The 14,038-nt window shown below is 46.5% G+C and overlaps 1 protein-coding gene across 12 annotated transcripts in view; it reads left to right on the top strand.

The window, feature by feature from the left end:
- The window catches only part of FGFR2 (fibroblast growth factor receptor 2), a 79,219-nt gene extending 66,152 nt beyond the window's left edge, over positions 1–13,067 (top strand). For 5 of the 12 annotated variants that reach the window (XM_075612070.1, XM_075612069.1, XM_075612062.1 and 2 more), the window contains 9 exons: positions 1,090–1,240; positions 2,130–2,251; positions 4,446–4,613; positions 6,038–6,228; positions 6,926–7,048; positions 7,509–7,579; positions 8,708–8,845; positions 10,507–10,612; positions 11,782–13,067. In XM_075612070.1, the coding sequence (XP_075468185.1) occupies positions 1,090–1,240; positions 2,130–2,251; positions 4,446–4,613; positions 6,038–6,228; positions 6,926–7,048; positions 7,509–7,579; positions 8,708–8,845; positions 10,507–10,612; positions 11,782–11,949 (1,238 nt within the window). In that variant the 3' untranslated portion in view covers positions 11,950–13,067. Of the gene's footprint in view, positions 1–1,088; positions 1,241–2,129; positions 2,252–3,166; positions 3,209–4,445; positions 4,614–6,037; positions 6,229–6,925; positions 7,049–7,508; positions 7,580–8,707; positions 8,846–10,506; positions 10,613–11,781 lie in introns of all 12 variants that reach the window. The other 7 variants (XM_075612072.1, XM_075612071.1, XM_075612067.1 and 4 more) reach the window with 4 other exon arrangements.
- Positions 13,068–14,038: the final 971 nt, after the last annotated feature.

The raw sequence follows: 14,038 nt of genomic DNA, 5'->3' as shown, positions 1-14,038 counted from the left end.
ATCTTTTAACACAGTAGAGGAACCAGAGAGTCACAGCGCAGAGCGCACCGGGACGGCAGAGGGTGGCACTGAACGGGTCAACTTAGAACAGCAGCACAATGTGCCAGCAAGTCCACGTCACAGGGTGAAAGGCATAGGGCAGAGCACACAGGCTCAGAATCGGAGAGTGGCACTCACGGCTGGTGATCGAAGAGGGGCACGCCCAGGGGTGGGGGGGGGAGGCTGGGGTTCGAAGAGGGACGCAAGGGGGGCTGGGGATTGGAGAGGGGCGTGGGGGGATCGGAATTGGAGAGGCGGGGGGATGGGAATTGGAGAGGTGCAGGGGGGCTGGGGATCAGAGAGGGGCACGTAAGTGTGGAGCTGGGGGAACGGAGAGCGTCAGGGGCTGGAAATCAGCGCAGCGCACGGAGCGGGCACCATTTCGAGCCCATAGTCTGAGTATCTGGTGGAATAGTTGAGTTTGAAGCGCAGGTTACATACACAAAGAGAGAGAATACACAGCAGGGCACACAAGGAACTGCCTGCGGGAGACACAGCAGCACACAAGAATCGGGGAGATAAACGAGTATTGCATACACATTGTGGCAGAGGAGCTTGCAGTCTGATTCTCCCCTTCTATTCCTTTGTTCTTATTCATTTATTAGATTCAGCCCCTCCCCCTTTTAGTGAAGAACTTCCTTTTATTTCCTAAATGATGCAATCTACAATACATACATCTATTTTTCAGTCTGTATTAGTTGTTCCTTGCACTTAATCACTATCCTCTTATCTTCTCATGTAAGACCCCTTCATTTAAATATATATATATATATCTTTAGCAACTTTCATTTTCGCATGGACCATAGGGGGAATAACCTCTTTCAGTCTCACAACACACTCCTTTATTGTTGTATTAAGCAGACAGGGACTCACGGGGCAGTGCACACCCTGTTCATACAGAGAGCCGGGTATTTTCTGGTACAGTCCGAGTGCCACGTGGCGGATCACATTTGCCCCTTTGCGCATGGTACGAGCTGGTCATGGGATCTCCACTCGCCATGCTGCTGGCATTGGGCGCATGTCACATGAAATCTGTATCATTGTTACAGGTGTCCGCCGACTCCAGCTCATCCATGAACTCCACCACGCCGCTGGTACGGATCACGACGCGGCTCCTGTCCAGCGCGGACACCATGCTGCTACCCAACGTGTCAGAATATGAGCTGCCTCAGGACCCCAAGTGGGAGTTTCCGAGAGACAAGTATGTGACTACCTACCCCCTCTAGACACTCCTCTGCTCGGCATGCTTTAGAAACACATATTGCTGCAAAGTCTCCAAAATATACCACTGTTAGATTTTTAGGGCAGGGGGTCTCGCCTCTCTGGGTGTTTATTATAATTGCCAGTATTATGTCCTATTTATATAGCATGCGACATGCATCATTGGGACTTTCTAAATAAAGATGTATCCCCTTTGTCACGTTCCCTTCCCAGCGTACCAACCCCTACGTTATCCCCATCGCTATAGGATGAGTTTGCAATGCTTTGCAGACCTCTAGGGGTGAAGGGGTTAACCCAGGGGTGGGCAACTCCAGTCCTCAAGGCCCACATTTTCAGGATATCCCTGCTTCAGCGCAGGTGGTGTAGTCGAAGACTGAGCCACTTGTGCGGAAGCAGGGATATCCTGAAAACATGATCAGTTGGTGGCCCTTGAGGACTGGAGTTGAGATAGATAGATATATATATATAGATATATATAATACATATATTATATGCCATACAATTGGCTTATGGTGGGTACAAAAGTGACCAGACCCCTCCATCATACACATTTCAGCAAAGATAGTTAACCTATCAGTACATCTGCTGGTCTTCCATAGGCCCCCAAATGTGCCTTCCAGCACAGTGTACGTCATACTGTGGTTAAGATGCAGCCTAGGATTCTGGGTAGTGACATGCCAATATTCACACCTGGTGTATCACTTTTGGCTTCCGTTTCCTTTTATTTACATGATTCCCTAGAGCTTTTGCAGCTGCACTAAACAGCTTGTGCACAGCTGCCTCTCTCTGTCCATATCTGCCCCACTAACCTCCTCCTAACGTCCTGTTTGTATCTGCCCCGTGTTAATCTGTGCGCTCCCCCTTTACAGAATGACGCTGGGGAAACCCCTCGGGGAGGGCTGCTTTGGTCAGGTGGTCATGGCAGAGGCTCTTGGGATTGACAAGGATCGTCCCAAGGAGTCTGTGACTGTGGCTGTGAAGATGCTGAAAGGTAAGACATGGAGGCGTGACTGCTTCCTGCCTCCTGCCCCCTCCTTAGGGGGCAGTGGGTCACATTCCTGACCTCCAGGCTTCAGGATAAATCAGCAGCTGTGACAGTTTAGCTGCCCCTCTCTGTGATTATGGGAAGGGGTGTGAATGACCGACTCTCCTTAGAATTATGCAATCTCCCTGCCACTCTCCCTATGCATTATCCCTCTGTCTTCAGGGTCCCATGACTGTCTTTTTCCATTAAATCTCGTCTGTCTGTTTCAATTTTTTTTTCACTAATGCCCAGGAATGCTGCATTTCAGCTCCAAATATTCTCCCCCAGCAATAAGTGAGGCTAGTTTACAATCTTCAAAGACGCCTTGCAAGTAAGAAATTACCTATGGCACAAAGTGATGCAAGTAGAAGTAGAATTACTTTACGCCATAGGTAATTTCTAATAAGATTTCTGAGGGACTTTTAAAAAGAAACTCTTTCTGGGCAGTTTAAAACTATACGGCTTCGGGGTATTATAAAAAATATTACTTATATACTTTTTTTTGTTCCTAAATATTTGGAATCCCAATTTGCAACGGGCGTGGGGTCTTTTAAGAGCCCACGCCCGTTTGTTGCCTTATAATCCAAAGTAGTTTTGCATATTTAGTTATTTTGCCCGCTTTTCAGAGCATACAGAAAATGCAATGTTAGCACAGACTTCACATGTCAATGAGTCGTCTGCCGACAGGAGAGTTCAGTAATAGGCAGCAGGGGAAAAGAACTGCTCGTCTAATACTAAGCAAATGATTGGGTAGCAATTACAGGATTGTCTGTAGTCAGAGGAACTTCTTGCAGTGAAATGGTTAACATGCATAATATATACATTTATGTTTGAAAATGCACGCATGGGGTAATGTATGTATGTGTAATTTTATTTATATAGCGCCTCCCATGTATGCAGCGCTTTCCAACGTTACAATAAAAGGTAAATACAATCCTAACACTGGGAATAAGTGCCGCAGGTGAATGAGAACACAAGGCTAAAGGAGACTGTCCCATAGAGCTTACAATCTACGTGTTATGTTGGGAGGTAGAAAGGTAAAAAGTGCATGATTAGAAGTGCAGACAGGGAGGTCAAGCGCATCTGAAGTTGGTAGTAAATTGATTGTACTAACCAGTGAACTTGGATATTAATATAGCCGCTGCCTGCTGGGACAACAATTACTGTGCTTTAAATGTCATTCTGTAAGGCGTAGGCTGCCAATTATTAGAATACAGTATTGTTATTTAAAGGATGATAGACCCTCCTGTCTGAGATAGACCCTCCTGTAATGCAGAACTGTCAGCCATGCGGAGCAGGAATATCTCCGCGGCTCCCTGTGCAAGGAAAGGAAGGCATTAACCAGTCTCTCATTAACCAGTCTCTCATTAACCAGTCTCTCATTAACCAGTCTCTCCTGGTGACACTTGTCGTTTCTATGTGTTTTTTAAATGTTGGTTTGAAGCATGGAGCCTTCGGAGCTGAACTGTGTTCATCTCCAGAGGTACTTGCCTTGGAAGGAGGCGCAATAGCAGCCCAGATTGGGCCAGTTGGGGCTATCGATTTATGGCAGCTTTAAATGTCCCACCCACATCATGTGTGCCGATGGGAAGCCATTACATCACCGCTTGCAGCTTCCTATTGAACCACATGACACAGGACATTTAAACTGCGCAGAGATGCCGGCACCCCCTACCAAGGTAAGTATCTGTGGGAGCCCCAGAGCGGGCATTACCGCTGTTCAGCTCTGGAGACACCCTGCTTCAAACCTATTAAATAATAATGTGTCCCCAGGAGTGCTGCTTTAAATGTGTCCCCAGGAGTGCTGCTTTAAATGTGTCCCCAGGAGTGCTGCTTTAAATGTGTTGCCAAAACGGAGGGATGAGTCAAATTTATAATAGATTGTACAATGCATGTTTCAAATATTTAATACTACAAGAGAGGAAAAGTAAATAGAAATACCACTTGTGGTGCATTTGCATGTCTCCGAGAGAGGTCTGCAACCCTGTCTTTCACTATTATCGCTTAGCAAACAGTGCTTCCGCTGCAGCCAGGGATTCTGGGTAATGACATGCAAATGAGGAGTAAAGATTTCCGCTGGACATATTGCCCCCTGTAATCTCCGCATTCACACACACTGCTGCTTTATTGCTTGGCTTTTTTTTGGCTGTCCCTTGGCTAGGCATTGCAGTGTCTTTGCATGGCGCTAAGGAGCCACCGTTTCGTTGTTTCCGCGCAGACGATGCCACAGAGAAAGACCTGTCAGATCTGGTGTCCGAGATGGAGATGATGAAAATGATCGGAAAACATAAAAACATAATCAACTTGCTGGGAGCGTGCACGCAGGGAGGTGAGTGCTGGAAGGGAGCGCAGCGAGCCCCCGCCGGTCTTTTAACAAGGGGTAAATTAGTTAAATGCTCTGCAGATCTAGGAGGAGGTTCAATCTGACCCACCTTTATGGCGACATACCACCATACTCCTGAGAGTGCCCGGGGGTCAGAGGCGGGCGACTTTATAGCAATCCTGTAATTGGGATACTCTTGTATTCAAGGAGAGTGGTGAGTGGTTGGGAACCTCCGGAGTATCCATGCTGGTATCTGTTACCGGTATGCAATGAGATCTGCCAGTACTCCGGGTCACTGGCCACTTTTCTGTGTCCTGTAGTACTGTACGTGGTCAATAGTCTGCGAGACTCCATAGCACTGCACGTCAAACACTAAGGAAGTGACATGGTAACAATGACAGCATTGGTAACACCGCTGTGGACAGGGGAGCTTCTTGCAGTTATGTGTAAAAATGCAGGATTGATAGTAATAACCAGTGAACTGGAGACATTTGCTGTGCCCAATATGAATATAGAAGCTGCCTGTCGGTGCACGGGCAGATAGATTCCATGCGGCTGAGTTTGCATTTATTTGTCCTTTTTAGCAGTATTTCACCAGGAAATGAGGGATACAGAAGTGCTCCCAGCTTAGGTGCAGCATTGATGGTTAAACCAGAAATTCTACTCCCCAAAAAAAGTTTACCTGTAATCCTGGGGTCCCTTGGAGCTGATCCGACCTCTGGGGCCGTTTTTGAGCAAGTGTAATTTAAAAAAAAAAATCTCAAAACAAATGTAAAATATGTTAGAAACGCGAGGGCCAGAGAGGGGCACCAGGTGAACGCCATTAAGTCGCCTCCCAATGACATTACACCTTTCTATTGGTCGCTGGAGGCAAGGCTGATCCCCACAGCCATTTTGTGTACCGGGTAAGTTTTCTTGCCCGGTGGACAAAACAACTTGTTGCTCAGGAACCAGGGGGGTACTTGGTGGTATGGGGTCACAATTAATCTCTGGGGGGCTCCCCCCAAGTTCAGGTTAGTATAAAAAAAATGATATCAGGATGATGTTTTAAAAGCGTAGTGGGGGAGGCTGTGTCATGAGATAGCTGGGGGGTGTAAGAGGTGTGGGGGGGGGGTATTGGTGCATGTGTGCACGGAGGGGGGTCTTACCTTATGCGGAACAGCCTATCTTCTGCAGCATCGTGTTGTCATAGTGGTGACGTGTTGCCATGATAACGCAATGTCACGTTTCGCTGTCATGATGCTGCAGGAGGAGATGCCCCCCTTCCCCCCCGCCAGCATGGGCCTCGCCATCGGTAAGGCCGGCCCTGCGACAGTGGCCCACACTGTCAGGGTTTTCCGAGCACCCGTGGCGGATTACCGCTGAGTATGTGAGTGGACCATCCTCCCTTCTCCTTGGCCTGATCCGGGGTACGTCTCATTTCCCCGCAGGCACTTTGTATGTGATTGTGGAATATGCTGCTAAGGGGAACCTGCGGGAATTCCTCCGGGCCCGGCGTCCGCTGGAGATGGAGTATTCCTTCGACATTAACCGGGTCCCCGATGAGCAGATGAACTTCAAGGACTTGGTATCGTGCACTTACCAGCTCGCTAGAGGCATGGAGTACCTGGCATCCCAGAAGGTGTGTGCATGTGTGTGCGTGTCTGAGAGTAATGGAGAGTATGTGTATCATATGAGGGGTGATGAAAACATGCATTAGACCAGGGGTGGCTAACTCCAGTCCTCAAGGGCCACCAACAGGTCAGGTTTTAAGAATATCCCTGCTTCAGCATAGGTGCCTTAGTTGTTGACTGAGCCACGGATTGAGCCACCTGTGCTGAAGCAGGGATATCTTTAAAACCTGACCTGTTGGTGGCCCTTGATGACTGGAGTTGGCCACCCCTGCATTAGACCTTCTTTGCCTATACATGGCAGGAAGTATCTACTAAAAAGATGTGTAGTAGGTACGCTATTGGTAGCCGTGCTGCTCTATATAGTTGACGGTGTAGAGCTTCATCCAGTAGAAGTTAAAGACGATGGGACTCCCAGTTCTGAACACAAAGCAGTCGGCCAGCTTTAAACTGCAATAAACGTACAAATCCCACAGAAGAAGGGATTATACAATGAAGGACGGTCATATAAACAACTGAATATTGACCTGGCCACAAAGACATTGGGGGAACCTCTTTCTCTAGTACCTATCTAATGTCCTATACATATGACATTTGTTGTGTGTGAGATTGTGTGTATTTCTACCCTGTGGCTCACACAGCCATCTCTTCAGGTTGGAGTATATTGGTTGCTGATTTCCATCCTTTTCTATCTCTCCGGTGTTTCAGTGCATACACAGGGACCTCGCAGCAAGGAATGTGCTGGTCACAGAGAGTAACGTCATGAAGATTGCAGACTTTGGGCTAGCGCGGGATGTCAACAATATTGATTACTATAAAAAAACAACAAACGTACGTATTATTGGTTAAACCTGTAGGGATGGGGACCGTATATATATATATGGCCATGGTACCACCTTATCTGTGAATTATTCTGTTACTGTATCACATTAGCCTCATTCTACTTCTATCTTATTACACCCACCTGCTGTACGAGGCAGAGACTGGTTGGGCTAAAGACTCCGTAGGATGTAGATTCTGTCTGTCACATTGAAGTTGTTGGGACAGACGGGATAACCTGTGGGACTCTTCCATTTTTATGTCCTCATTCCCCCCAACTAATAGACATAAGGAAATGCATATGACACAGTGCTTGGGTCTGACTGGATGGTCTGTATGCCCCATCGATCTATGTTCCCATGTCACACAGGCCTTATCTCCTGTAGATCTATTCTAGTTGTATGTGACTTTGTCGCAGTTCAATGATTTTGAAAGTCTTGTACACTGATTGGTTGTGTCTCTGCACTCCCAGGGTCGGCTTCCTGTGAAATGGATGGCTCCCGAGGCTTTGTTCGACAGAGTGTACACTCATCAAAGCGATGTGTAAGTCACGGCTTAATGTTTACCCACTGGGTGTATTAAGGGAAAGGGTGCTGAGTCAGCTGTGCCCACAGATACAGAGTACAATAGAAGGTGATAGGAAAATGTATTTTATAGCTCTCTAAACCATATTTTGAGCCTTCGGTTGACACATTTCCAGCTACCCCAGTCACTATTGGATGCACTTCTGTTTACCATGTCCCCAGGGTGTGTTGGTGCTCAACTTCTTGCACCATCCACATTTGGGAAAGGTGCAAAATGTGGGTTTGAAGTCGGAAGCACCCACTCCTACAGAGAAGGGTGGAAATGCTGAAGATTGTGCTTTGGTGCATAGTAAAAGGGGATGCATAGTAAAGGGGATGCATAGTAAAGGGGATGCATTGTAAAGGGGATGCATAGTAAAGGGGATGCATAGTAAAGGGGATGCATAGTAAAGGGGATGCATAGTAAAGGGGATGCACAGTAAAGGGGATGCACAGTAAAGGGGATGCACAGTAAAGGGGATGCACAGTAAAGGGGATGCACAGTAAAGGGGATGCACAGTAAAGGGGATGCACAGTAAAGGGGACGCACAGTAAAGGGGACGCACAGTAAAGGGGACGCACAGTAAAGGGGACGCACAGTAAAGGGGACGCACAGTAAAGGGGACGCACAGTAAAGGGGACGCACAGTAAAGGGGACGCACAGTAAAGGGGACGCACAGTAAAGGGGACGCACTGTAAAGGGGACGCACTGTAAAGGGGACGCACAGTAAAGGGGACGCACTGTAAAGGGGACGCACTGTAAAGGGGACGCATAGTAAAGGGCATGCATCACAGGCTTTGTGTATGAAATATTTATTAAATGGTGCAGGGTGACAAACTCCAGTCCCCAAGGGCCACCAAAGGATCAGGTTTTCAGGATATCCCTGCTTCAGCACAGGTGGCTCAGTACAATGACTGAGCCATCTGTGCTGAAGCAGGGATATCCTGAAAATCTGACCCGGTGGGGGCCCTTGGGGACTGGAGCTGCCCACCCCTGACATAGGGGTAGCACTCGTATCTGTTACTGGAGATGCTACAGTTGAAGCTTTGCAGGGGGGATTGTTGCATCACTTGTCTCTTACTTCTCTTTCTGACGTTATCCTTGCAGCTGGTCATTTGGCGTGTTAATGTGGGAGATTTTCACCTTGGGAGGTTCCCCGTACCCCGGAATTCCTGTCGAGGAACTTTTTAAGCTGCTTAAAGAGGGACATCGGATGGACAAACCAGCCAACTGCACCAATGAACTGTACGGACCAGCTTTCTGTGACTATGACATGAATGTCTCTCTCACTCCTGTTCCATTGTGACCGGAACGGCTGCACACCATGCTTGGCTATTTCTAATACTCTTGGCATAATGACATACAGATGTAGCAGAGGTTATTGCACGCTCTGATAACTCCGAATATCACGTTATAACATATTAGAGATTTTCCATAGGCTTCAATGGCAGTGATATCACAATATATCCAACCATAAAGGTGCAATAACCTTTGCTAGATCTGTGTATAGCTACATCTCACACTGCTCCTCTCCCAACCTGTGATGTCTATCTCTCACACTGCTCCTCTCCCAGCCTGTGATGTCTATCTCTCACACTGCTCCTCTCCCAACCTGTGATGTCTATCTCTCACACTGCTCCTCTCCCAGCCTGTGATGTCTATCTCTCACACTGCTCCTCTCCCAACCTGTGATGTCTATCTCTCACACTGCTCCTCTCCCAACCTGTGATGTCTATCTCTCACACTGCTCCTCTCCCAAACTGTGATGTCTATCTCTCACACTGCTCCTCTCCCAAACTGTGATGTCTATCTCTCACACTGCTCCTCTCCCAAACTGTGATGTCTATCTCTCACACTGCTCCTCTCCCAAACTGTGATGTCTATCTCTCACACTGCTTGCTCCTCTCCCAAACTGTGATGGCTATCTCTCACACTGCTCTTCTGCCAAACTGTGATAGCTATCTCTCACACTGCTCCTCTGCCAAACTGTGATGTCTATCTCTCACACTGCTCCTCTCCCAAACTGTGATGTCTATCTCTCACACTGCTCCTCTCCCAAACTGTGATGGCTATCTCTCACACTGCTCCTCTGCCAAACTGTGATGTCTATCTCTCACACTGCTCCTCTGCCAAACAGTGATGTCTATCTCCTCTGCCAAACTGTGATGTCTATCTCTCACACTGCTCCTCTGCCAAACTGTGATGGCTATCTCTCACACTGCTCCTCTGCCAAACTGTGATGGCTATCTCTCACACTGCTCCTCTGCCAAACTGTGATGTCTATCTCTCACACTGCTCCTCTGTCAAACTGCGATGTCTATCTCCTCTGCCAAACTGTGATGTCTATCTCTCACACTGCTCCTCTGCCAAACTGTGATGTCTATCTCTCACACTGCTCCTCTGCCAAACTGTGATGTCTATCTCTCACACTGCTCCTCTGCCAAACTGTGATGTCTATCTCTCACACTGCTCCTCTGCCAAACTGTGATGGCTATCTCTCACACTGCTCCTCTGCCAAACTGTGATGGCTATCTCTCACACTGCCCCTATTTCACTATATGACTATTCTTCCTCTATGGTCTCCTCTATCTTAAGACTACATAACTACTTTTTGTTTCTTGCTATAACAATCTTCCTTCTCAATATGTAGAGTTGTGTGTGTATTGGTCCAGGTTATTACACCATGTGGTGCTGATTAGTACCTATGTCCTCACTTAGGACCCAGTTTACTAAATGGTGCTAAGCCTTAGTCCGCCTTGGGGCCCATTCACTTGAACAGGTCTTAAGATATTTGAAGTCCTTGTTAATTCTTGGTGTATAAAGTGTCCCTGTGCAGTATGTGTTGTGCTGTGTGCTGGGTTGATACACAAGTCCTCACACTGGTGTGTACGGTAACTTCTCTGCAGGTACATGATGATGCGAGACTGCTGGCACGCGATTCCCTCGCACAGACCCACATTCAAACAGCTGGTGGAAGACCTGGATCGAATCCTCACACTAACAACCAATGAGGTAAGAGGAATTACACGGGTCACGTGTGGGCACTCATGATACACGGGTCACGTGTTGGCACTCATGATCAATGGGTCACAAGAGGAGTTGAATGTCACTTTATGAAAGCACCTTCCCCACACTGCAAAGAAGAAACCTTCTTTCTTGTTTTAATTTGTTTTTGCTTTATAAATAAAAGCATTTGCTTTGTTTGAGCATTCAGTTCCCTGCCATTTTCTGGACAGAGTAGTGACACTGGCTTTTCTGTAAACCTCTAACCCAATTGTTTTCCAAAAAAATTCTGCAGAAACCCAACCCTCTCTAATAGCGCGTCTGAGATCAGATGCATCGTAAGGAACCCCAACCCTCTCTAATATCGCGTCTGAGATCAGATGCATCGTAAGGAACCCCAACCCTCTCTAATAGCGCGTCTGAGATCAGATGCATTGTAAATTCTTCGGTATTCGGTACCATTTTAAAATGACCTGAAAATTGCAGAGAAACCTTTAGGGATGCCCGGGGAACCCAAGTGTTTCTAAGAACCTTTGTTGAAAAATACTGATCTAGCCCCTTAAAGCTTTCTCCTCCAAGAAGCCCCAACCTGTGCAAAATGTGAATTTTCTGAGGCTCCTGATCCGCTAATTATCTGGGGATTCTGCTTTTCAGTGTAAGTTTTTTTTTTTTTTCTTTCTCTCTGGTGTTTTCAGTTTATTAAAAAAAATTCAGTTTACCAATGTTAACAAGAAAAAGATGCATTTGAATTTGGTGTTTCTCCATACACTTATTTAGTTTCTATACTCCCCTGGTATTGCCTTTTGTCTCCTACCCATGTCTGGGCTGCTACAAGAGGGCTTTACGCTTGACTTCTGTTTAAAACCGTTGAAAAACAGAAGTGCAAAAGGATCAGCCTGTGCTGTTTTTCCAGTGTGCTTAATTAAAACCTAGAACTGGAATCCTTATCTATAACCCGCTCACTTGTGCCACTGCAGGGTTTTCCCTGCTGCAGAGATCCTGTATGTACTGAGAGCTAAACTGATGCGTGACGTAGAGACACGTACTATAGCTCTGACTTCATTTGAGCTCTCGATTGCTTTGCTCCTAAATGTGGATCATTGAGTGTATTGTTGGTAACGTTTTCCTCTTCCTGGCTGTAGATCAGACAATTCCTCTCCTCTCTCTCTCTTGCACAGGAATACCTCGACCTCAGCGTCCCCCTGGAGCAGTATTCCCCCAGCTTCCCCGACTCCTCCTGCTCCGCTTCCTCCTCCGGCGACGACTCTGTGTTTTCCCCCGACCCCATGCCCCACGATCCCTGCCTCCCCAAATTCCAACACGTCAACGGTAGCGTGAAAACATGAGGCGCCAGCCCTGCAGCCCCCTCTCAAGACCGCCGGCCACACCGTAGAGGCAGAACCAATGGGGAATCTGGACATTTCCACGGAAGAAGACAGATAGTGGGAAGAGAGCCTCGGACAGTCCCCACTGTACATACCCCTCGCTATACCCAGCGCGGGCATCAAACGGCAGGAGCAGAACAAAGTCCACAGCCAATGAAACTGTACGCGGAGAGACAGCCGTGAATATGCCAGCGAAAGGAGAACCCTTGTAGCCTTCAGGAGGCGTCTCCCGGACTCGAGGCCAATGTGATTTTCTTGCATTTCTTGTTAATTTTGTAATATTTTGAGAAAATATATTCCAGCACCCTTACCCTTCTACCCTTCACCAGAGCACATACACAGCATTGCCGCTGCTGGATATAAATGTAAATATATTCAAAATGTGTATAAATATATATATTATATATTTACAATTAATTATTTTTTTGTATTGATTCTAAAACAAAACAAAAAAAAACCCCAACACAAATATGGGTCCTCCCTTAATGTCCTCGCTGGGCATGTGTGTGTCCATGGACCTTCCAGCAGAGAAATGGGTTAAGAAAAGAGCTCTTTGTGATTTTTGCATTCCTTTTTTTTTTTTTTTTAATGCTAATTGAAGAGTTGCAGAAACTCCATTATTTGTGCACCTGACTTTGGGAGAAGATATGTTTTTTGTTTTTGTTTTTTAATATTGTAAAATTGTCCCAGAGTTAATTTATTAACCGATTTTTTTTGCTGCCAGAAGCAGCCTGCGATGTATCGCGAAGCAAGAGCCGTGCGTTCCAGGCGTCTCTGGCAAGAAAGGAGTTAAAGAAAGGGCCTGCGCCCGTGCTCAAAGTGGCTTAAGGAAAAAAGAAAGAGTAGTGGTACTGTGTGATCTTATGAAATTCTAAACCTGTTAAGGGAAAGCTGCTTAGTTAGACCTTATTGTACAAAGATTTATACAATATTTATGCTATAAAAACAGAAAGGGAGGGACTCTCTGAAAAAAAAAAAAGTCTATTTTTTTTTTATTTTCCAGTGCAAGTTTGTAAAGTTTGTAAATGGAAAAAGTAATGGTAACCTGAGTTTGTAAATAAACAAATGTTTTGCTACTCCGTACCCTTTAGTTTCATCACACTTTTAACACTGGTTCAGACACTGAGTTGCAAAGGAGTCTGTGAGGTTTCAGCGCCAATGGTTATCTGGTGGGCGTAAGTGATGTCACTCCCCCTGTAGGGTGGCCAGGTGGCATCTCCAAAAATACTGGACACAATGGCGAACGGTGCGACGTGTTCGAGACACTCACACAACGTTTGAGAGACACTCGAGACACACATGCCTCTCTCCGCTCCATGCTGTTTCCTCCTCTCCTTGGCCACACCCTCCGGCTCCTGACAACTCCTGCTTGGCTGCATTACCCATTAGCCGCGAATCAGGATCTAGCAACAGGATCTAGCAACAGCCCTGCTCGATCCATCTACTTTAAGGTGCAATCCCCGATACATCCGTTTGAAAAGCAGCAGAATGGCGCCCGTTTTCTTTGTGATTTTAATTCGGTGCCTAATATAGGACTTTAAAAAAAAAAAAATGTAATTAAAAAAATTGGAAATTTTTTTTGCAGTTTGCACCTTTAAAAGTTACTAAGTGAGCCTCCTTTATCTTTAATTTCAGTAAAATAATTGCAGTAGATTACCCTCCTTATCTTTTTAAACCTATCGCTGCAAGAGGAGACGGCAAAACACTGGATGCAAAAGGGATTAAGGTTTCTAAAACGCACATTTCTTTAACTGGCCCGTTGTTCTTAAAATGGGATATTTTATAAGCTGACCTTGGCTCCCCGCGCAGTATGCTGGGACGGTGAAAATTTAACCGCTTTGCGCTTTGCAATTGCTCATCCCAGTTAAAACCGCTTCCCTGCCAAGTACACATTTCGCTGATCTGAAGCCAGGTGATATCTCTGACCGCTTATCTATTTCAGTTTACTCCTACACTCTGGGCTGCTCCTTGTTACTTGGATTTGGGTGGTAACCCTAGAAACTAAATGTGCTGCCAACTCTGCAGTTCGGGGGTTAAGGGAGCGGTTCCT

Source organism: Ascaphus truei, chromosome 8, assembly GCF_040206685.1.
Source record: "Ascaphus truei isolate aAscTru1 chromosome 8, aAscTru1.hap1, whole genome shotgun sequence".
Lineage (NCBI taxonomy): Eukaryota > Metazoa > Chordata > Amphibia > Anura > Ascaphidae > Ascaphus > Ascaphus truei.
The sequence above is the reverse complement of the archived record's forward strand: the minus strand, read 5'-3'. Positions and strand labels throughout refer to the sequence as shown.